The sequence below is a fragment of the Felis catus genome, chromosome A2 (assembly GCF_018350175.1).
Source record: "Felis catus isolate Fca126 chromosome A2, F.catus_Fca126_mat1.0, whole genome shotgun sequence".
In the NCBI taxonomy this organism is placed as follows: domain Eukaryota; kingdom Metazoa; phylum Chordata; class Mammalia; order Carnivora; family Felidae; genus Felis; species Felis catus.
Window position 1 is genome coordinate 83,994,095 of NC_058369.1, and position 25,646 is coordinate 84,019,740.

Consider the following 25,646-nt stretch of genomic DNA (forward strand, 5'->3'; position numbering starts at 1 on the left):
TAAAAAATACCACTCACAGTTGAAAATTAATAGGTGACTATGCAAACTGTTCAGCTAGATTTGTCACACATGGAAAAATTTTATGTAACTCTTTCTCTAAAGTAAGACTATATCCTCACATGCACATATCTTTCTGGGACTATGGATTTAAAAACTGGCATTAAACTTTAGTGTTTGAAAAATGTGTGTGCGCACCCACATGCGTGTGTGTGTGTGTGTGTGTGTGTGTGTATGTGTGTGTGACATCCATGTACACAAAGAAGAAAAGTAAATCTGTTGTTCACTAGAGTGATCTTTCACATTGAAGGGAAGAAAAGCATAGGCACTTTCAACCAAAAAGGAAAAGGATATTCAGCTATAGACCTTTCAGAAGAAATACAAAGGAAGGTTTTATTACTTTAATTGCAAAGAGATAAGAGCATATTGATAACATTCTTGCACTTCTGGGGGGGGGGGGTCAACTTCTATTTAGACCCCAGTCCTAACACCAAAAAAATGGCCACCCTCCAAGTACCTGATTTTCTAGAAAAGCGAGATTACAGTTATTCATGTTCAAGGTGCTTTTGGAAATAAGCCAAGACTTCTGGGAGGTTTTAGTGACCCTTTAAAAAGCCTAAATGCTAGCTACTATTTAAAGAAATTTTGTCTTTAACATCCTTACAGCACAGACTGCAAAGAAAGGGGTCAACCACAGACTGATCAGAACGCTTCACAGATGTAACACTGGACATTACATATCTCTGAAATTTGCTCATGCTTGCAACCCAGCCCATCAGATTTTGACAAGTTCAGGTTATGTTGCTAGATAATCTGTGTGTTTCTACAACATTTGTTATCCTTGTATTCAAATAGATTCTAGCTAAGTATAAACCTTCCTGTGCACAGCAATACGAAATACTAGGATAAGCAACAATGCTCACCTGTAAAATAAAAATAAGTGTTAAAAATTATATGTATTTTGCACTTAATATTTTTACTCAAACTCTATGATCTATTAAGTGACAATGTAAAGAGCAAACCGTTTTTTTATGCTACTCATACCCATGGCAACAAAAATAATTCAACATTACATTTGGGAAACTCATGTTTTAAGAAATTTCTTCAAACAAAATGTAATTTGAAAAATAGATAAATAAAATATACTTTTTTGACATTAAACAAGTATGCTTCTTCCTGCTTCATTTCACGGTCACTTAATAAAATCATGGTTATTTACAGAAAAATCTGATTTCACATGTACAAATTTCTCTAAACGCAGTTTAAGAGGGTCAAAAAAATCTACAAATTTGTCATTAGAAAAATAAGTATCTAGGGGCGCCTGGGTGGCGCAGTCGGTTAAGCGTCCGACTTCAGCCAGGTCACGATCTCGCGGTCTGTGAGTTCGAGCCCCGCATCAGGCTCTGGGCTGATGGCTCGGAGCCTGGAGCCTGTTTCTGGTTCTGTGTCTCCCTCTCTCTCTGCCCCTCCCCCGTTCATGCTCTGTCTCTCTCTGTCCCAAAAATAAATAAAAACGTTGAAAAAAAATTAAAAAAAAAGAAAAATAAGTATCTATAGAATGTCTTTTATTTGAAACTATAAATGTTTATATTTTCTTCTGTTACATATTTGATTTGGCCTATTACTGGATATATAACGACTGCCATGGTTTTGACACTGATTTTTTTAAGTGGGCCAAAATAACTGAAAATGACATAAAACTTCACATGTATTTCAAGGTAGAGCAAGCCAAATAATTACAAATTTTGAAACAAATCCAACCATTTATTTAAAATATCTACTCATTAGCCTACTGGATCTTTGAAAATTAAGACATGGGATGCATTTAAGTGAATATTCAGTCAGTGGACAAATAAGAAAACTTTTTCTGTTTCTTCTGAAGTATCCAAATCAGTCAATGTTATATACTACACTTAATACAATTTTTTTAAGTTTTTAAAAAATTAATCTCCAAACAGAATTTTTTTAAGAGTTGATAATGTGTCAACGAGTGCAATAATGGAATATTAGAATAATGGAATTATTATTTCTCTAGGATGATATGAGCATTTTACAACACTTTTTAGCAGATGTGTATCTTTCACTAATTGAATTCAGTAATCACGAACTTGTTATTAAACTATCGATATAATATTAATTAAAATTTCCTTTCATTAAAGGAAATAACACATCAGTCCATACTGGAGATAGAAGAAAGAAAGCTGGGAATGAAACTAAATAAAACATTTTTAAAAGGTCACAACACTAAGAAATTTGTAAGACCCTTTTCCATATTTCTTGTCATGTAAATAGGTAGTATAGGTAAGAGATATTTTTAAAAATTAATATTAAACACTGGAGCTTCAAGTTACAGGTTTCTGTTGAATTCAAAGATAGGGTTAATCCAACTAAAATCCTAAAATCATTGGGGAGCTGATGGTAGCTATATTGTTGATTGTTCTATCTCATAAGTATTAATTGAGAGAAGTATTTATATTGAATTGCTGACATTCTCACAAGTGCAAAGTAAGTTCCTTGCTGTATTTTATGCATTTTTATTATACATAGTGGACTGTGAACACTTATGAATTAAATCTGTTTGTGATTGCTCCTCTTTATGAGATACTTGATTTCTAGCTGAGAAGTCAAAGTTCATTCTTAAAACATATACTTGTATCTAAAATAGTCCCATGCAAAAAGGATAAATAAATTCCTAAATTTAAATTAGTGAATTCTAATAGGATTTCAATGCCTGCCAAGCCTAGAGTAAATGATTCAATACATTCACCAAATGCTTAAAAGATATGGGTACAAAGGAAATAAACTACTCAGTGAAAACAAACAATGGCTAAAACATGCAAATAATTAAACAGTGATCTGCACACATAAAGGCAGCATCAGTTGGAGTTATTTTTAAAAGGTAAAAATATGTTCCATTCCAGTTAATAGCATACTCTTCACATTAATGCTTTACAACAAAATGATGATTTTACTATTCAAAAAAACCTCAAGAATACTACTTGCAAATTATTCATACTATTAATAAGTCAATCATTTCATATATTTCAGTTAGTCTTCAATTAGAATGAAATATCCTGAAAGTTAACAACACTTCATATGTCACTAGCTCAAAATGACCATATGTCTGGAATAGCATTTGTGTGGAGTAACACTTACATAACGCTCATTATCTGCCAGATACTACCTTATTTTAAATACATAACTTATTTAATATTCTCAAAGTACTATTACTACCCCAGACTAAATAAATTGTTTATATTGCCCATACTAAGTGGCATACTCAAGATTCAAAATCAAGCAGTCTTCTTGGAAGACTGTTAAAGAACTACTATTCTATCTTACCTCTTGAAGGAAATGATTCAACCAGGGTCTGCTATGCATTTGAAAGCCAATGTTTTAAACTATAAGCAGTCAGAGTTGTCAAATGTGAAAACTTTTTGCTAATTATGAAAGTGAATGTGTGAGTTTCAAGAAACTAAAAAGGAAAGTGAGCATAATAAATATGCCAAGAGATCACACAGTATAAATGTTAAGAGCTGAGATGGTGGCACTTAAATACTTCAGCTGTGATTTCATCCTGAGATGAGTCTCATTCAAAACACACACATAAAAAAGCAAACTGTCATATTTAACATTCAAGGTCATACCATTTAAATTATGTACATATACCAAAAACTACAGTAGCGTCATCCATAAATTATGCCCAAAGATAATTGTCTCATTAACCTGGTTCCAAAACATTAAAGATAATTTATTCTAAAATAATTAACTGATCAAATTGTTCTAACAGTTTGATTGTTTATTGGTCAATAAAATTCACATACCTTAAATTTTTATGAAGGAAAGTCCATCTTTATTGGAGAAAATTTGACATGATTTGCTTTTACCTTTCCAAATAAAAAGTAGCACAGAGGTTTAACTGATACTAGCCTGAAGTCAGTCAAGAAGAAAGCATAACTCCTAATAAATGTGGATCTATTTTTCTTTGAAGAAGGCTTTGAAAGAAGCAATAGGAGGGAGAGCAATGTACATCTCTAGAACTGAATTTCAAAGGCCTTATTTGGCCCTTCTTCCACATGGGAAGAATTAGAAAACTTTTTGCCTTTTATTTTCCATTGTAAGATCCTAAATGGGAAAATAAGTCCAGGCTATGTAGGTCTCCATGTGGGATTAGACGCAGTGGCAGCCATAGTGCAAGGAATGTAGGACACAATGGTCTATGTAACTGGCTGCTGTGAACTTTAGTGGCAAACTTAAAAAAAAGAGAGAAAGAAAGAAAAACCTTTCGCACTTCAGCAAAGATCTCAAAATCACTCCAAGAAACTTCCTTCAACTGGGTCTACTGCACTAATGAGATCATGGAACAGATCTGCTAATTTAGAATTAAATGCTTTGGTGAGGAAAGTTTATTATTATAAACTAAAAAGTCAGAGTTTATAAAAACAAATTAGATGTGACAATACATGGTATTTTTCATATATGACTCATCACTGTGTGGATTAAAAGCAGCTTGAATTTAATTAAATGGCTTCTAAGAATGGTTTTAAAGACATTTAAACAATGCAGAAAAATTACGATACATCTACTTTGTTTAGTATATCTTAAAATCCTATACTTCGTCCTCTTTTAAAGTTATATTTTAAAATTATAACAACTATTAGAATTGATAAGTCACTATACTGTATACCTGAAACTAAGATAACACTGTATAACTATGCTAGAATTAAAATTTAAAAAATTAATTTTTTCAAAAATGCTTAAAAATAAAGTGTTACAATAAAAAATAAAATAAAAGTAAAAAGGAAATAAAATTATGACAACTATAATGCTAAATTAGCCAAACAAGTAAATAAAAATTGAGTAAACAATGCAATTTTATCTGGTGCGCTTTTTATTAATATTCTTTATTTTAAATGCCTACTTTTCTTTGGAAAATTTGCCTTAGTTTACCTGATTGTGTATGTTTAATACCCAATGTTTAAATGAATATTCAGAAATCAATCATCTCATTCACATTTTAAAAATAAAACTGCTAAACAAACAATGTTTAAGTTTTTCAGCTATGCCAGTTTGTTGCTTTTCCAGAAATAAGAACACTGAGCCAAGAGCTTCTAAATATTTTTCTGGCAAGTAAAATCTATAGTAAAACTCCAGACACACAGGTACCTTATCTAACATTCTGAAATCTTCATTTTGCTTACAATGATAAATAAAATAAACCTGTCTTGTTGTTTGACAAGGGAAAGAATGGTTTCAACAAGGGAATAGTATATATAAATGATGATATTTAGAAGAATATACAATAAGATTATATTTTCCACAAAAGCTAAGTGAGGCTTTTTTTTTTTCTTTCTTGGTCAATAATAACTCAGGTTGTGAACCAGGTTCCTGTGGAGGCTCTGTGAACATCATTACCAGCATCAATCATCAATGACCCAGTGAAGCCCAGAAACAAACAGTTAACAAAGAAAGAAAAGAGATTTTTCCCCTTTATGTATCACTTTATATTTATATATTCCATGAGTTCTAAAAGCAATACTCTTTCAAATAAAATATTATATAGAAGGTGGGTGATCAGAGACTACCTTCGATCAAGTCATCCACTGCAAGATTGAAATGGCATCTGGTCTAGGTTCCTAGCTTACATAGGAATCCTGGCATCTGATCACGTTGGCCTCTTCATAAAGACCCCAAATGAAGGGGGCTCATGAATTCACAATATAGCCAGTCCACAGATTTTTGAAAGGTTATGTTAGAAAGCTCATTTTCTCCTCCTCTTCCTCCTTTTGTCTCTCTTCGTTTAGCAAGCTCATGTTCTTAACACAGGCAAAGATGTTTCATCTTTTAAATTGTTCTATAAATTTACCTTAGTTTTGTCCTATGGTGTTATCAGAAGATAGTCAAATTCCTTTTCTTACTTGAAAGCTTTTCATTATTTAATGATAGCTTTCATGCCCTCACTTTTCCAAGTTAAGTCTTACTATTAGATTTTATGGAATATAATACTCAATCATCTCTTACTGCTAGAAATACACTTTGCCAGAGTCCCACTCAAAATACAGGGCTCAGAAAGAACACAACATTAAATGTGGGCAACACTGTAAATCATAATAAGACAATCATTTCCTTCATCAGGATACTATCATTAGTCCAATTTCACAACACATTAACTCTTCCCATCACTTCCCACTACAAACACCAAGCTCCTGCCAATAAAAGCGCGCTCATTAATCGTGTGGCGGGTTTCCTGGACTCAAAACCAGAACCTTACATTTGTTAACTACTGCCGTAAGATAATATTACGACATCACGTAAGTTAGCAGGAATCCCTGTATTTGAGCTTCTGGTGTGTTATACTGAAAAATACCAAGATACTCTATTTGCCTTCCTCCCTAACTCATAAATCTTCAGTTTTGTACAGTACTGAGCTATGTTGACCTACAAGCCAATGTTTACATTAGCCTATCTCAAGTAGTAAGCCAGAAGATTCCCCAACGAAAACGTTTTCTCGTATGGCAATTGAAATTTAAGAAATTCTGCCAGAGACTTCTTTTTCATTTGCTTACTTTTCAAACTGATTTTATAGAGAAGAACATCTCCCTACGAGTGTTTCTCGATGGTCGGCCATGTAGTAAGATTATGGGGTTGTTCAAAATTCAGGCAATGGCATGCTCAACTCCATCTCTGAGGCAGGAGGAACACGTAAAGTCATCAACAAGAAGCCTTCAGCCTGATACGAATTTGCATATATGCATACATACAGCACAGGAGATGTGCGTTTGAGCTACAGAACATACACAAATCACGTGAGGAAAACAAAGATTCGCTACTTTGGTCCTCTTTCCGAGAAACTTTCATCTCACTCTTCCCTCCTTCAGGACCCTATTCTCCTTTCAGCAAAAACAGAGTTAACGAGAGTTCTGTAAGATCCCAGTCTCCCTACGTCCCCATCACAGCCTTCAAGTGAGGCTCATCCAAGCCAGGTTGAAGCTGAGGGAGCCTGAGCTGAAACCAGCTGGCTTTTCCACCCAGCTCCTCAGCAACACACCCCTCAAATCGGAAGCCAAAGGAGCCCAGCCACAGGGAACTTCCACCCAACAAGGGCAACAACCCCTGGGGAGAGAACATTCGGGTAACCGTGTCTCTCCTCCGACCCCCTAACGCTAGAACCCGCTCCCAGTGCCGCGCCTCATTCTCGAGCCTTCTCCCGCCGGCCAACTCGGGGTGAGCACTGGGGTTAGTCAGTGCGCACGTGACGCGCGGTGCCCACATGACACGACCGTGGGCGGGGGAGGGGGACAGAAGAGCGAAGCAGGGAAAAAGTTAAGGAAGACCCGTCAAAGCGCCCAAAGCAATCTGTCCCTTCCCTTCTTGGTCACCTAGAGGTTCAAGGAGGGATCCTTAGGGGACGGCTGAGGACCCAAGGCGTCTCCCGTCCGGCTCCTGAAAAGGGGGGCGTAGTTCTCCACTCGCCCCGCCACCCCATGTTCCTCCCCGCCCTGCTGGTGATGCCGCTGCACCCTCAAGTTGTTCCTTCCTCCCCTTTCCTCCCTCCCTCTTTCGTCCCTTCTTTCCTTCCGTCCTTCCTTCCTTTCCTTCCCCAAAAGCTCTTCATCCACTGCGGGCTGTGCCACTGACGCACATTCAATTTGCCCCGGGAGCTCGCCCGCACCTCTGAGGTCACACAAGGCCAAACACCTTCCAAAGTGGAGGATATAACTGCGCAAAGTTGCACGCCACACTGCAAACCTGTCCCTCCCTTCCATTGAGCACCCCTTTCGGACCCCCCGCAAAGCTCACTCGCTCTGCCGGGTACTCCCTCGACCTCCCCCACCGTCGCGCCACACACCCCCTTCCACACGCGAGCCCACCCTTCCACTGCCCTGCGCTTGGAGCGGTCCAGCCGCCTGGCAAAGCACCGAGCAAGCCGCTGCGCTCACCTTGTTTGACACACTTGAGCCGGAGGGGGTCCTTGCAGTGTTTGATCACGGCCAGCACGTCCCTGATGGTGAGCCCCGCCACGGGGGTCTCGTTCACTTCCAGCAGCAGCTCCTCCGACACCAACTTGCTGCCGCTCTCATAGGCCACCTTGCCGGGCTTCACCTCCCCCAGGTAGGGAAACTGTCCATTCTCGGCGCCCCCCTTCAGTTCAAAGCCCAGCTGGCCCTCCGGGTTCCTGCCAATGACACTCTCATGGACTTTGCTAGTCCAGTGGCTTTTCTTTTTCAAGCTTTTGGACATGGCAGTGGGGTGAGTCGCCTCAGCTCCTGAGGGGTTCCTCTGGGGTAGGGGAGTTGGTGGTGAGAGAATGAGGATGCAGGAGCAAGGGGGCCAAGAGGTGAGAAGAGCAGACTTTGCCTTCCTCCCCCTTCGGTGCTTTCCCTCTTCTTTGGATGGAGTGAGGATGATGAAGGGGGAGGATGAGAGGGACGGCTGGGCAGAGGTAGGAGAGCTTGGGTGAGGTTGTGCTGTCCCTTGAATGACACTCAAGGCTGTGGCCCCGCAGCAGAGGAGAGCTGTGGTGGCGGCGGCGGCAGCGGCGGCGGCGGCAGCCTGAGCGAGCAGTAGCCGAGCTGGTGAGCGAGTGGGGTGGGGGTGGGGAAGGAGGGTAGGGATGCCGGGGGCCACTCCTGCGTGGTGCGAGTGGGAGCGCGCGCGCGCGCCTGGGTGTGTGTTGTTAGCTGATATCCATGGTAGCTGCAGTGGCAGCAGCAGGGTCCGTGTGTGTGTGAGTGTGTGCGTACTAGTTGTACTGTACTGGCAAGAGGGGAGGAGGCAGGGGAGGAGGGAGCAGGCTGGAGCGGGAGGAGGGCCGCGCGCGCGCGCCGGGTGGGGAGCCGCTTCGCCGCTGTCTCGCTCCCTCCCTCCGCAGCTTGACCCGGTAGTGAAGGCAGAGAGAGAGGCAGGCTGGGTCCGCCTGGCAGCCTACGAGAAGAGGCGGGAGCGGGAAAGGAGGGGAGCCGAGGCCCGGCGTGGGGAGGCCGGCAGCAAGGGCTGCGAGCCCTGCGCGGACCTTTCTTCAGCCTCCACGCGGCCCGGCGGAGCGCTAGGTTACTGCGCCGCGAGGACGTCCGGACTTCCTCAGACCGGGACTCGACGGGAGCAGAAAAAGCGAGACCCGTACTTGGGGCGCGCCCCCGAGCCCGGGGCTCCGGCGGGACCGCTGCGACCCCGCCCCCCCCGGCCCGGGACCCCGCCGTGGGAAAGCCCAGCTGGCGGGACGCGGCGTGGAACTGCAGGGGAGGCCTGAGCTCCCGGCGTCGGGAGGCGGCGGAGGAGTTCACTGTTAAGCGGTGCTTTGTTTGCAGTCAAACTCGTTGCAGAGTTCTCAGAATTCCCCCTCGGAGAAGCGGAAAGTTGGGGAAGTGCAAGCTGGTTACCCAGACGGCGGGTGGGCTGAGCATCGCTTGGCGGGGTGCAGGCCGGGACGGGAACTCAGCGGAGGGGCGGAGTTGTCCGGTGAGAGGCTGCTCCAGGGTCCCAGGGGAAGGGGCTTCACTTTTCCTGGTTGGGAGACGCGGAGCACAAGGGGCTGTGGGCTGGGGCGGGAGAAAGGTGGTCTCGGCAGCTTCCTGGGAGAAACGGGCTGTTCACCCCGGGAGCTGTGGCGGACACGACTGGGGCACATCCTCGCCCAGGAGAGCCTCAGACTCGGGCTTGTACCTTAGGAAGAAACCTTAAGACGTCCTGGCCCGACAGCTACCTGCTCCACAGGAGGGAAAGAAGGGTCCGACCGAACTTGAGCACCGCGGCAGAATCCGGGCTGGAGCTCAGCTCGCAGGCCCACCACCGGCTTCCTTTCCCTTCACCAAGTTTGCAGCCTGGAGGAGAGGTGAGGACAGGCGCGCAGAGATTCAGTAGGGCTGCTGATTTTCATTCAAAGCTAATTTCGTGTAAGATGTTAGGAATAATTTTTTAAATTCCTGTGACTAGTAAATGAATTTCATTCGCTGTATCTTAAAAAATGATACGGTTGAGAAAGAAAAAAAAAGTTGCACACCCACTCTTCTCTTTAAAGCAAAGTACGAAAACGACTGAGCAGTTAAGATTTTTGATGTCTGAGATGAAGAGAGTGTGGGAGGCAAGCGGCACAGTTAAAAACGTGTAGTCCACCCAAACAGAAAGACCGGAATTGAATTGAGGCTTTGCTGCTTACCAAGAGGTCATCTTGAATTGATTATTTGACCTTTCTGAGCCTCATTTTCCTTATTTGTTAAACAGGGTTAAAAGTACTAATTTGATAGGACATGATGAGGATGAATCAGGTAATGCATACAAAGTGCTTGCCTGGTACAGGTGGGTAGGCACTAAAAATAGTAATTCCTTCCTCTTTTCCTCGCAAGTGTAACTCATTGTTTGGGGAAGAGGGGAATCAAATTTAGTCAACTGGAAGAGTTACTAAAGAAAGATGATTTATTTAAACATGTGTCTTTTGTTCCCTTGAGACGATGGATCCCCAGTGGGTTGGCTTCTGCTGTGAGGATTGTTCAGTGAGCCAGGGGCAGTGCCAGGATCTGAAATCAAAGCTGAAGGCAATGCCCAGGAGGCCGCAAGGTTTTTTGGTACTTAGCCCAGTCTCACCCAAACAAGTTGGGTTTTAGCATTATGAGATACAGACCTACATGGAAATTGAAAATGAGAACTGAATATGCATTTTTAAACACCAATTACAAACTAACACATATGGGTAATACTAATATTTATCAAATTCTATGTGCTAGGTGCTGTTGTATAGGCTTTACATTTATTTTTCCCATCATCTTTATAAAGTAAATATTATTATCATCCCCTTTTACAGATAAGGAGACTGAGGCATACAGAGATTAACTTTTACCAGGCTGCTAATTTAGTCATTGGTGAAGCTAATATTCAGACCCAAATGTTTTGGCTCCAGACCTGGTCTCATTCACTGCATTGTGCTCTCTTCATGCACTTAACCATGTGTCTTACCAGAAATCAGTACATAGCATCCTCAAAGGTTGGGTCTGCATTTCATTGTAGTGGTAATGAGGGGGAAAAAAATGAAGAAGAAGACAAATGGAGTAGGAGTTTGGTATAAAAGCATTTCCCCCTTAAGAACCCAAGAGATGGGGTGCCTGGGTGGCACAGTCGGTTAAGCGTCCGACTTCAGCCAGGTCACGATCTCGCAGGGTCCGTGAGTTAGAGCCCCGCGTCGGGCTCTGGGCTGATGGCTCAGAGCCTGGAGCCTGTTTCCGATTCTGTGTCTCCCTCTCTCTCTGACCCTCCCCCGTTCATGCTCTGTCTCTCTCTGTCCCAAAAATAAATAAATGTTGAAAAAAAATTAAAAAAAAAAAAAAAACCCAAGAGAGTCATTGAGCTATGTGCCAACAGTCTCATGCTTCTCAGCTTCTAATTCATCTTTGCCCTGAACTGTGATATTTAGAACTAGAACCTGTAAACATTGCTTTGTTCTCAACCCAGTGCTAGGACTTGTCAATAGAAGGTGCCAGAGGGACACTGCCTAAAAAAGGGGGGCCTCTTCTTTTCTTCTTGCTCCTGTGTGGTCAGTGGGTGGCTTTCTGGCCTGTGGTGTGCAAGAGATCAGTGTTTCACATCATTAGGTAAGTTTGGCTGACTCCCCAGTGTGTGGCTTCCCAATAAGCCATGCTGGCCTCCCAATGGGTGCATTCCTAGCAAGTTTCACTGGCACCCCAGCTGGTGGTTCCCTCACCAGCCCAGACTGTGACACCTAATGAATTTCATTGCCATAGGTTGGGCGACAGCCACATTATCTCCAGTAAGGTCTGTGTCTCTGGCTTGGTAGCATAGAGGACAGGGATGAGAGCATGGTTCTTCTAAGTTATTACCTAAGTTGTTGGGTACTTTCCTACAGCCCCAGAAGTACTGGCTGCTCCCTAAACCACTACTCCTGTGTTTGTTAGTAATCTCCTCGCTTAGTAGTCAGTCTCCTTTTACTAGTTAATGCTTTATATTAGCTTTTCCCAGTTTTAGTGATGGTGTTATTTCTGTCTCCTGCCTGGATCTTGACCACTACAGGTGTAAAAGGGTCTTGTAGAACCCCGAGGAGAGCACCGTCTGGGGACTCAGAAATTGGGATCCTGCCTTTAGCCATATAACCTTGATTAAATCACATAGCCTCTCAGAACTTGTTCCCTCATCTGTAAAAAGGTGATGATTTATGTGACAAGGTTGTGTGAGTATCATGTAAAATTTAAATGCACTGAAATGTGGTAGCAAAAAAGATGGGTATATTTTCTTTAAGAAAAAAAATTTACATGTATTCTGAGGACTTGTTGGGTTGTTTCCTAGGAGTGAAAAAACAGCATTTTCTGTCAGATACAATGTCATCAAATAAATTGTCGATCAGTTGACTTTGCTAACTTGCAGAGATGAAAGCAAATAGTTGTGAGTCCTTAGTTGTTCAGGTTTACGGCACTATGAAAAGTATGACTGAAATAACAATCATTTTGAAATGCTAGATTCAAACTAATTTGATTATCTTCTCTTCTGGAACCCTTCACATCTGCTTTACTTCTTCTTGTCTGCTTTACCCTTTCTGAGTTTGATACCTGTGTCAGGAATGAATTTTTTCATTGCTGACACTCTTTGTGCAGAACATGGCACTGGATATTGCATTCTATTAAAAAAGAGTTTGGGAATCTTAAAAGCTGAAGAAAGAAAAGCATTCCTACCCCCTTGCACATTCTCTGGCACAATGTAAACGCTCAGCAGAATTCTATCTAATAACAGATATGTCTAAAGTAACAGCATATAAAATTTCATTATGTGACCACCACCTTAATATGAATTTTTATCTTCAGTATGTAATGATTATCTCTTTATACATATACTAATGTCTTAAGGAATGGAATGAAAAAGAGCACTTATTGATGAAGAAAAGACAGAATATGCTTAGTAGTGAGGCTGAGGTTAAGAAAAGAAGCCAGATTCTTCAAGAGCTTGGGACAGGGTCTGAGAGGTGGTATTGGTGGTAATAATGGCAATGGAGGACAAACTTGACACGCTCCATAGTTTGTCTGTGATCATTCCTATTATTAAACCTCCTTTCACTTCTGCTCCAGTATTCACACACAAATATACTAATCCATATTTATAAGGTAGATTTACTTAGCATAATACCAAGCTTCTCAGACTTTTCTATCAAAATATCTCTCAACAATGATATACTTACCCCACCCCCAGCCAAGAGTAATCTTATTTGACGTCCTCCACTTTTATCTAAAAATTCATATGAATTTTCTGCTCTGTAATAGGTTCATATTTATATGGATATTAAATATGATTTTTCTCCCAAAACGTTGCCTAAAAGATGTTCCAGAAGGATTTGCTATGTTTATCTGCTGGTTTCTTAGCCCAGCCTGGTGACTCCATGGGTATCTATAGCTTAAGTCCAGTAACTAGATATGCAAGCCCAAGTCCTAGAAAGAGAATTTGGACTGCAAAGATAGATGTGGGCACACTTGGAAACCTTGGCTCTTCAGCCTTACCCAGCACTGTGCAAAATGTGAGAAGAGAAAAACACTGAACTACAGTTTACAAAATCTTTTGCTAGGCAGAGAAGAGAGGAAAGATCAGGGAAAAAGACTATATTCCAAAGAAAGGATTGAATGTTGAGAAATCAAGCTTCTTGAAGTTAGTAAGAGGAAAGTTTAGGGCTTAGATGCCTCCAAACACTTGCACAGAACTGCATATTTCATTGGTATTTTATCAAATTACATTATAGTGCTAATTCTCCTTACCTGAAAACCTCAAATATTTTGATGATGGTAACTTTTAGATTTATATCAATTACATTTGTATGGAAGGTCAGAACTGTTTCATTTTGGTCTAGAATTAATGTCCGTGGATTGTGTTTCTGCATTTCATAGAACCATATTATTTTTCAGTATCAGTTATATGATTGGGATAGAATATATGGTCTAATGTCTGTAATGCAAGAACTTCCCCTCAAATAGTACTGTCAATTAGTCACCTAGCCCTGTGCAAAAAGATGTGGGGACAGGTAAAATTTGACTACTTAAGTCTGAGGGTATTAGATCATTTGAGTTGCTAGAAAGTTCTGAATGATGTGACTTTGGTCTTTATAAAGCACCTTTTTGTGTGAAGTTCCTGGACCACATACTATATACAAATTGGGGAAAGAGAACTGCAAAAACATTTAACTAATTGATTCACCTTAACTACAGAGTTGACAATGTATGGAGAAATTTGACCAGTTCAATAAATGAAAACATTATAATATTTTGTTGTTGTTGTTCTGTAGCTTTGAAGTGATTGCAATCTTTTTGGTAAAAGATAATGGGTACTTTAGTAAAAACTCTGGATACTGTGGCTGCCTATTTACCATATTCACAAAACACAGCAAGCTAATACTGGATCTGAAAATGTATACCTTTTCATGAAGTACTATACAGGGATACTTCTTACATGTTAATATCTGAATTTATCTTTCTTTTTGTTTTGCTTTTTACTTATTCTGTGCCTGTCAATCTTTCATCATCAGTTCACATTCTACTAAACCCCAAAAGATATTTTCATACCTTTTTATACTTTTAGACCCTCCTTACTAGATTTTTTTAAACACTTCAGAAATTCAGGTACTTCAATTTCATGCCATCAAGTAGCTATATCTGTCCCCCACTTTTTATTATTAAAATGAGCAGTTCAATTTGTCACTTTCTGCTTCGTGATTCTAAATCTTTTAAAACCATTTTACCATTTTTTTCACACTTTCATCCTTACAGTAAACTATCTATAAAACACTCTTACTTTTCTAACTGCTTTTTTAAATATTATTATTCCTTTTCTTTTCCAAATCCACTTCTCAATTTATCCTTTTTTTCTCTATAGATCTTCTTAGGATATGTCTTCAGTTTCCTATCAATTCCCATCATAAATTTTTAAAGTAAACTTAAAGTATCCTATATGGATTTTTAATATCATTTCTACTGCCCATATTTTAATCTTGCCTGTTATTTTTTTTTATCATTTCTGTTGTTAGTTTAAAATGACAAAAGCTTCCATTGCAAGGAAGAAGCATAAAGGGACAGTATGACCATAAACTCAACTTTGTCAATGGTGTACATTAGGTATAAAGAAAGTTGTGGAAAGAAAGTGAACATATTCTCTTTTGAAATGGTAAGGAACAGTTAGATGTATTTTCTAGTGTTTGGAAAAGCATATTTCAAAAAATTCAAGGGAAACTTCATCATGCTTCTTAGCCATTTTACTGAGAAGCAAAAATACTTATGAATAATTGGAGGCAATAAGAATGTGTTTCTACTCATACTAATTTTAATAGTTTTGAAACCTCCAAATACTGTTCTTTGTAGTGTGGTTTACTTTTAACCGTTTTGAATGTCGTGAGTATTTTTCAGAATATGATGAATACTAGTGATCTTATTCTGTCCTGCTGCTGTACCACAGATACACATAAGATATATCTTCCAAATATTAAATATCATTTCATGTAATTTATAGATCCACTGAAGCCCAATCATTTGCTTGGATATGAAATTCTTTGAAAGTCCAACCTAAATAAACCTCTTGTATACTTTTTTACTTATATATAATCAGCTGAAAGTTATCGTGTCTGCTGAACTCCTATGAAATGCAACCTGATCCTTTTCATGACACTTCTTTCTGCCTTTTATTATAAAATTAGACTTACCTCAACCTCAATTCTAGGCTACAACTTTTTTAATAACATGGCTTATGTTTGTATTCCTCACAGAGATTGAATGAATAAAGACAAATATAGTACTAGGGAAAAAACACTACAATGAATATTTATCTATTGTATTTAATATGAGAATGTATCTATTAAGCAAAGAATCAACTGATGCTAGTAAAGTAAACCCAATATTAAGAATGTATTTCAAAAGATCAAGAACAGCAAGAAGTTTTGAAAGCTGTTAAGGTTTTGAGACAGTTATCTCCCATTTTATCTATTGAGAATATTTTTAAAAGTAAAAGAGGGAGTTTAAGTTTCTTTAAGAGAAAATTGTAGTTAAGATGGGTCAGAGAAAAATTGGATTCATTTAATTCCTTTAGATTAAAGGAACTAGATTAATCTTCCAACTTAATCTCAATGAAATCTTAGGGCAGTAAAAGAATTAGGAAGTTTGACAAGTCATTGTCTGTAATCTGAAGGAAAGTGGACATTAAGGGATTGAGTAGAAGATGAGTGAAAAACAAAACTTTAATGTGCTTCCCAAGGCGAGAATGATGCATTCCACAACTATAGACCATAAAAATGAGGATATCAAGAGAAAGAAGTGGTAATATGACGCTAGCATAGCTTCATGAAGAACAAGTCATATGTGGGGCACCTGGGTGGCTCAGTTGGTTAAGCATTCTACTCTTGATTTCAGCTCAGGTCATGATCTCAGGGTTGCTGAGTTCTAGCACTACATTGGGCTGGTACTGACAGCATGGAGACTGCTTGGGATTCTCTTTCTCCCTCTCTCTGCCCCTCCCCTGCTCATGCTCAATCTCTCTCTCTCTCTCTCTCTCTCTTTCTCTCTATCTCTCTCAAAATAAATAAAACTTAAAAAATTTTTTAAAAAAAGAACAGGTCAGATGCACATTTTTACATATAAAGCATGGCTTATTTGTTGTGGATCCACGTTAGCTAAATCATTAAGTATTAAGGTCTTCACCACTTTTCTGATATCAACAATGAGTACTCCAGGACCAGGTCTCCATCATCTGTTTAATATCTTTAAGTAACAGGGTGCCTGGGTGACTCAGTCAGTTGAGTGTCCCACCCTTTATGTCATCTCAGGTCATGATCCCAGGGTCATGGGGTCAATACCTGTATCAGACTCCACACTGAAGATGGAGCCCACTTGAGGTTCTTTCTGACAATAAATAAACATTTAATATCTTCAGGTAATTTCAACTTGTAAATAATCTTTTAGCACATTCCCCACATCTGGTTTTACCAGGACTACACAGAATAGGCCTGTTACTTCCCTCTTAGGAGCACCCGCAATATTACATGTGATCAACTGCTGCCTTTATTTCCTCATGTCAATTTGGTGGGATCTCTTGGTCCTTTTTCAAAACATCTTCTAAGCCTTTTCTTGAGTAATTCACTGACCCTAAACCTGTCAGATATTTTAAGACCACTATCATAATTTTAATACCGTAAATGTATTCAATATATGTTTAATGCAAAATATACTTTGAATAACTAAAACTGTACTATGAAAAATATTATACATTTCAGAATATCACAAATATTTAATGAATTTCAGACCATGTTATTTAGAGACAATTATGAATATTTTACCTATAGTTAATATTGGTTGTGATATTGGTCAACTAGTAGTTATATAGGATCTGAATTTAAATGACTTTCATCTAGTTTTGAGTCTTAATGAAAGAATTTGCATATACTAAGGTCTTTTAGAGTGTAATGACTGCCATTTTAATAAAATTTCAAAGTTTTGAGGACGTTTTCATTACAATATAATTCAGCTTCCTACCTTTGGCCATATTTAAATATTTATTTCTGTTGTCAACAGTATCCTTATAGAACTAGAAATAAATAAGGGAGTAATTCCTTCACTTAGTAACAATAGGTTTTAATTTTTTAGAGTGTCCTATACACTGGTAATTTGATTGTGTGACTGCAGGAGTTCAGGAACTCATTATTCAGATGTCTTGCATACCTCAAGAAGAATAAACATTGCATTTTCCTCTTGAAGACCCCAAAATATATTTAAGGATGTCAGTTTATATATAAACATACCCTGAAGCTCCCACTTTAGCAGGAAGCTAAATAAAAGAAGTTTAAGTTTTCCCAATACTAATGGAGATTTACTTCCCAGCCCTTTTCCCTGGAGACAAGTGTAGTCTCTCCTCAAGGGTAGGAAGATTTGCATATGATTTTAAGGGCTAGAAACCCCTTTTCTGCTCTCTCCAAAATGCCTTCAGTATGTTTTGTCATATTGCTTGATGATTTTGCATTAGAGATTTATCCTTGAGATAATAAAACACAAATATCTCTGAAAGCGTTTCTTCTGCTTTAGTCATATTCCTATGGCTACTAGGGAACAAAATGTGTTTATATGTTACAGGATAAAAGGAAGATTGCCAGCCAACAAATCCCTAGAGTCTGTACTACATTAAACGTTGCTTAGCAATTTCCACGATTTTCTCAGTCTAGTTTACAAATAAAGACATTAAAAATCAGGGGCATGTGGGTATGTTACATGAAGTTGTGAAGTTGGTATTTATTCTGTGTTTCTAATCTCTCTATATTGATTTAAAAACAAAATAGGGGCTCCTGGGTGGCTCAGTCGGTTAAGCGGCCAACTTCGGCTCAGGTCATGATCTCGCGGTCTGTGGGTTCGAGCCCCGCGTCGGGCTCTGTGCTGACAGCTCAGAGCCCGGAGCCTGTTTCAGATTCTATGTCTCCCTCTCTCTGATTTTCCCCCGTTCATGCTCTGTCTCTCTCTGTCTCAAAAATAAATAAACGTTAAAAAAATTTAAAAAAAAAACAAACAAAAGAAATGGCAGGTTAATAGGTGGTGTGGTAGGGTGGCAATAATTTAGTTGGATGTTACAGACAGGTGTTTCCTGGGAGGCAATTTTTAAGCCAGGACTTGAATGAGATATAACCTCCAGTTGCAAAAATTTTATAGGAAGGTATCTTCAGACAGAGGAAAAAGAAGTATCTAGGACCTGAAGTAGTTAGGAACTTGCCATGTCAGAGACTAGGTAATTTTCATTTGTATTGTTTTATGCATTCAATTATACTTTCCCTTAGGTTAATCTATATAAGGTCTTCCACAAATTGGACCCTGCTTGAAATTTAATACTGTCCTGGTCCTTTCTCACCATGCTCCATGCTAGTCAGTGCCTCTGTGACTTTGTAAAAGCTGTTTATTTTGTTTAATAGCCTCTCCTTGATTTGTTCCTGGCTGACTAACTGAATCCTCTCTTAAACTCTGCCTCAGGCATTCCCTCTTTTAGGAAGCCATCTCTTATTCTCTCCTGCCCACCATCCATTGAGTCACTCAGTCTTTGTGCTACCATTGACTTGTGCACTCGACACTCGGCTTTACATTTATTGATTTACCTATCTGCTTTTATCACTAGTGAGTTTCTTTAGGACAGGGACGTTATTGTAATTCATACCTGACTACACATGGTCCACAATACTAGGGGTACTAAATAGTTTAATACTAGTAGTATAAGTAGACACTCAATAAATCATTGTTAAATCATTGGGGTATCTTTTTGTTATGACTTAACTAATGTAACATTCATCTTCAGAACAGTTTGTATGACATACTTATTGTAGTTAATATCCATAAATTAACTCTTCACTCTAGCTGTATTCTGTAGCTGCTAGGATGTTTATCATTATTTCATTTCAAAACAATAAAATGTTACATGAAATATAATCATTCATGTTTAATGCAGACTACACTCAGAAATATTGTAAAAATATTAATTTCTGACACAGTTTTCAATTTAGTTTTTCTGTTTAGCATATTTATGATAGATTTTCATCCTACTTTTAAATATGTAGGCATGGAGAACTAGGTACTATTTAATGAAAATCGTGATTTAATTGCATGTTTTATGTGGCTTGTTGGTTTCTCTTTTTAATTTAGAGTAGTCGTTATGTTTGAGATCTTCATTACATTTCACGTACCAGAACTCAATGTTCTTTCTTAAGTTGGAACCTGAGGGCTTTTCTAATTCCCAAGTGCCTGGCAGAGGTAGAATAGCTGGATGAGAACCTGGGAGGAAAAATTACAGGAGATGTGGCATGGTCAGTCGGAGGAGGATATGGGTATTTCGGCAGCACCAGACTTTAAGCGATGACAGAGATATAACATTAAAGTAACCATGCAGAATTGGAAATACGTACTTGGAGCTCCCCCCACCCCAGGAAGTTTCCAGTATACTGGCACTTGCTCAGTGTCTGAAGAGATAAGTATCTACATGATTGGCATATGTTCTAGGCTTTATCCATAGTCAGGAAGTGGTTTCCACCCTACAGGTTCCCCTTGAATTCATTGGAGGTACAATTGTATGATACAAATTTACTGAATGAACTAAGCTAACGAATAAATGTATAAGTCTTTAATATCAGTTCCTTTACTTGTCTTTAAAGTTTATGTCAATATGTACTCCTGGATTCTTATTTTATCTAATGGGATAGAATCTACTACTAATAGTCTGTTTTGAAGCTCAAATTGTTTGCTTTGCCCTGTGGGGGCTCCTTCAAGATGGTTGCTGTCCTTTTGACATGTGCTTTTGATTATTTGAATACTTTGTTGCTTCTTTATATAACAAAATGTTCCAATTTTATCTTACTTTTTCTCTTCCCCAGCTCTGGAATCTGCCTCCCCACCCCCACCAAGGAACCCTGTTCCCTTTTGTGAAGAATCATATTTAGAAACCAAGATAGGATATTTTGACTTATTTATTGCTATTAGTGGGCCATTATTTCTAAGTCTTTTCAGTGGACAGACCTAGGAAATATGTGTGTATATATATGTAATATATTAATTACCTTTATATATATTAAAAATGATTTCATGCTGATACTTCCCATTAGCATCACAAATCCCTTTACTTTTCATAAGAAGAGATAATCACTGGCTTATTTGTGAACAAAACACTAACATTTTTGAAGAGATCTGAAAAGTAATAATATTGATCTCAAAGCCCATTCAAATAAGTTTTATTAATATTTAAACATAGCATATATTAGAATCTTAGATATTGGAGGAAGACATTATCTAGGACTGTGATCGAGATGTTATACCGTAGACTCTTGCAATCAGTTTCTGGATCTGTGTTGAAATAGAAAAATAAGATAAGGGGGTAAAAGATTGTCCTAATCCTTCACAACATTGTTAACTACATGGAGAAAGCATATTAAGCATGCATGACACCCAGAATCTTGAAATGAATGCATATTTATGAGAGGAGTATAAACAAATAAGGAAGTGTTACAGTGACATAGTGACACTACCTACTGGGAAAAATACTAGTGTTTCTCATTGGATAAATATGTGGATACAGTCCTAATACTAGCCATTCCACTTAGCAGTAGCTTGACTATTATTTGACTACTAATGAGAATAACTTGGCCAGAGAAGAAGAGGAGGAGTTGTGAACATCTAAACAATGGGACTTGCATCATAAGAGCCCTAGGGCTACATAATCTAGTTCTTACAGACTTTTCTCCTAGGAGACTTGGAGAACTTTTCTCTAATGGTCTGTGTCTCCTCTACTAGGTTGAAAACCAGAGCCTCTCTACTTGGTTTGCTAATCCCAAAGATTAATTCAGTAGAAGTCCTCGCTTATTTTTTCTGGTTCCTTTGCTGTATCTGGGAAAATAAAGTGTAAAAAGTGTAGTTGATGGTTTAGAGTTTGTTTTATGTGTATAGTAAAACAGAGATCCCCATTTTAATACGGCATCCTCTATGCACTTGCTAAATACTCCCTTGTAATAATTTAATGACCTGAAAATGATGTAAATATATATACGTATATATTCATGTTATTTTTAACTTCAGAAATCAGTGTTTTAAAAGTGAATACCTGAAGAACTACCTCTGTCATTAGAAAAATTTTTTGACCAGTGTTTGAAGGTAAAATTAAGTAACACTGAATAAGGAGTTATTATGTGATATACATCATATGTATTACATTTTACTTATTTATCAAAACTATGTATTTGCTAGAGCTGTTATTATTCCCATTTTATAGAAGAAGAAACTGAGATTATATACTTTATTGAACTTGGTCAGCCTCTTGTAACTAATACATAATAGAGATAGGATTTAGGGGTGCCTGGGTGGCTCAGTCGGTTAAGTGTCCGACTTCGGCTCAGGTCATGATCTCGCAGTCCGTGGGTACGAGCCCCGCGTCGGGCTCTGTGCTGACCACTCAGAGCCTGGAGCCTGCTTCAGATTCTCTCTCTCTGACACTCCCCTGTTCATGCTCTGTCTCTCTCTGTCTCAAAAATAAATAAACATTAAAAAAAATTTTTTTAATAGAGATAGGATTTAAAGCCACATATGTTTGATTCTAGACCCCATACCCTCTTGAGTGCATCACATAAAACTTTGCACTGTCCTTGGCGAAAAACAACTTTTGCTAAGTTGATTCCTTACTTTGTGGTCCATAAAGGAAGGATGTTGGTCTATCTTAGCGATCTCTATATTTTTAATAAGCAATAAATAATATTCACCACACATAATAGCTTTTTTCATGGTCTGTATTCATTATTGCAAAATAACTATGACTCAGTGATGCTTTGAACTTAATTTTATTCATTAAAATACATCTGTATATGCATATGAAAAATACCAGTTGTGACAACAGAATAGAGAGTTTTGTTTTGAAAGGTAACTTAATTTGTAACTGATAATTGACCATAAGTAGATTATGAAGGTATAGACAACACATATATGGGTAAAAGTTGGCCTGGAGTTAATTTTTTTCTTTCTTTTTTAATAGAGTTGTTGCCATTAAACTTTTTTGTTGAGGTATAATCAACATACAGTGTTATTAGTGTCAGGTGCACAATATAACGATTCAACAATTCTGTACATTATTCAGCGCTCATCATGATAAACTTACTCTTAATCCCCCTTATCTGTTTCACTCTTCCCCTACCCACCTGCCTTCTGGTAACTACTGGTTTTTTGTTTGTCTCTTTTTCTTTGTTCATTTATTTTGTTTCTTAAATTCCACATCTGAGTTAAATCATGTGGTATTTGTCTTTCTCTGCAACTTGGGTTGCATCCATATCTTCGCTATTGTAACTAATGCTGCAGTAAACATAAGGGTGCCTGGGGTCATCTTAAATGAACTTTATCCAAAAGGGCTGCCCAATAAGCAGTAGGATCCCATCAGAGAGTCCATGAAGAGATGAACTGAGACCCAAATCACAATGAAGTGCAGGGGAGAGGATGCTTACCAATGAATGGAGAGAGAAGTAATGATCTGAAAACCCTGCAAAGAACTGAAACACCCTGCAACAGAAAAACACGAGAGTCAGCTTTGACACCTGTCAAACCAGAGAGCAATGATGGCAGCTTACAAAAGTACCAGCCTGTGCCTTCATCTCTCCTCCATCCACCATCTTGAAGCCTGGCGTGATCAGAAACAGTACAAGTTAGCAATTTCATAGAGGAAGAAAGACAAGTTTGAAAAGTAGGGGAATATCTGTCCAAGCCATACTGTACCCTGCAGGCCTGCCTTCTGTTGCATAACTGATTAGGTGAGTGCAGAAGCTTTAATTTTAAATGAAGCTTGTAGTTTTTGTTATTACTCTGAATGTACCTATCACTTTCAGAATTGAAGTCGTTTAAGTAACTGAAGTACCAGGGGGATTTTTATTATTTAAGAACAGCTGTGGGACGCCAACCAAGATTTTATCCAGGGGAAAAAGAAGAATTACCCTATAGCACACTTTAACAGACATTATGAGAGAAAAAGTTACTTAATGATTTCATTTGGCAATTCTTTTCCTTCAGAAAATCATCATAGATTTATATATCCATATATCATATATCCAAAAATACACACTTTATATGTGCATGTGTCGTACGGAGGATATTGCCTTTTGCAGAGTTTTCTTGTTTAAAAATTCTTACTTGATTAATCTCTTAATTGCATTTCTGTATATTCTTTGTTTCTAAATTCCTTAGCTGTAAGCAAATAAGGGTCAGATTTTTATATGCAAGATTCTGTATTTTTGTTTATAATTGGAGAAGATCATATTTTACCTAAACTCCATGAGCACATGAGATATGACACCCTATCATATTTGTGTGTGAATATTTATAAAGTATAAGTCATCTCAAATTATAGGATCAGAATTAGATTTGAAAAAAAAAATGTATTCAATAAGATGTGTAAGAGGAGATAGACTTAATTCTAATTGAATTCACAGAGGATTTGAAATTAGATGTAAATCTCTAATATCATGTTACATTAAATATAAATTAGTATTTGATTTGCATTCAGAAAAATGTACTATGTTCACTTCTGAGTACCATTTAGACAGAACATTAGAGCAATATCTTTGTTTTTTCTTCTCCCCCTGCCACCTAAATGTTATTGAAAAATCTGTCCAACCTGATTAGCACTATTAAAGACTGGTTTTGAGAAATCCAGAGAAACTAAGATTTACATTTTAGTAGGAGATAGAATACACTAAGTATTTTTTGTAAGTGTGGAAAAAAATGTTTTTTAAGAGGTAAAAATTTTAATACCTTAAAAACTAACCAATACTGAATTTTAGATCTTACAGCTAGAAAAGATCTATAAAACACAAAAGGGTTTCTTGAATAAATGTTCCACACTTAGTTTATAGAATTAATTTAGGACATAGTGTTCTCTATTCAGTGTGTAGGCATTAAAGAAATGTTATTTGAAACTGATGTTGGTAATTAACTTAGAAAACCTTTAGAATTTGGATTTAAGTCCTATGATTTAGAATTTACATGTTATCCAAAGGAGATTAGTATTGGTTATGACACGGACCCTAAAACCACCATTTAATGAGGTGTATTAAAAAAAGAGTATTCTAGTATAAAAAGCTATTAATGATCTATAATGACCTCATTCTTTCTTGTATGATGTAGGTAATAAAGTTTATAAAATGGGCATTTATACTATTTCATTAATAACCATGGCTATTCATGAAAAAAATAAAACCCTAAAAAATAGCAAAAATGAAGTTATTAACATTTAGTATTGCTCTGAAAATTGAGGCTGCCTAAAAATACTAGTTGTGATTATATGGCATTCTGAATTCAGTGACCTCTTTGACAGTCCTAATTTCCTACCTAAGAGCTATTCTCCACTTCTCCCTTACTGACAGAACCCCTTTTTGTTCAGGTTGGCAGTGTTCCCAGATAAAATATTCACCTTCTCAGACACTGTTGCAGCCAAAGGTAGCAATGTAACAAGAATGTAGGCAATGAGATACAAGTATATTTCTGCTGGAGACTTCTGGGATTATATCTGTTTTTCTAACGCATTCTTTGTGTCCCTTTCTTTTTTTCCAGCCTACGGCACATCTGAAGAGGGAGAAGCCATCTTGCCTCTATGACTAGACAGGCATGAGGATAAAATCTCTGTGAGGATAATGGAACAAAGTTGTAGGAGGGGCCTAGAGTCCCTTCCTTTAGACTTCTTGTTATGTGAGGAAAATAAAATGCTACTACAAGGTTAAGCCACAGAGATGGATTTCTGTTTCATACATGTAAACATATCACAATTCATACAATGTCCATTTATTGGCAAAAGTATCCATTTTAAAGGGTTAATTTGAGATACTAGCAGATACCTAACACAATGAAATCTCAGAAAAATTAGTTTTTTAATCCATCATGATTTTTCAGTACTAGTTATCTCTAATTCATTTTTTTTTAAGTTTCCTTTATTTTGAGAGAGAATAGGCACATGTTGGGGGGGGGGGTACAGAGAGAGAATCCCAAGCAGTCTCTGTGCTCATAGCACAAAGCCTGACATGGGGCTCAATCGCACAAGAACTGTAAGATCATGACCTGAGCTGAAATCAACAGTTGGATGCTTAACCAACTGAGCCACCTGGGTCCCCCTCTTTAACTCGTTATTTAAATGTCTCCATTCAA

At 38.2% G+C, this 25,646-nt stretch overlaps 1 protein-coding gene and 1 pseudogene across 9 annotated transcripts in view; one reads left to right on the forward strand and one right to left on the reverse strand.

The window, feature by feature from the left end:
- Nucleotides 1–8,875, reverse strand: part of MAGI2 (membrane associated guanylate kinase, WW and PDZ domain containing 2) — a 1,363,649-nt gene extending 1,354,774 nt beyond the window's left edge. For 2 of the 9 annotated variants that reach the window (XM_045053217.1, XM_045053215.1), the window contains exon 1: nt 7,938–8,861. In XM_045053217.1, the coding sequence (XP_044909152.1) occupies nt 7,938–8,238 (301 nt within the window). In that variant the 5' untranslated portion in view covers nt 8,239–8,861. Of the gene's footprint in view, nt 1–7,937 lie in introns of all 9 variants that reach the window. The other 7 variants (XM_023250302.2, XM_019825383.3, XM_023250303.2 and 4 more) reach the window with 5 other exon arrangements.
- A 1,570-nt stretch (nt 8,876–10,445) lies between these two features.
- The window catches only part of LOC109497282, a 35,347-nt pseudogene continuing 20,146 nt past the window's right edge, over nt 10,446–25,646 (forward strand).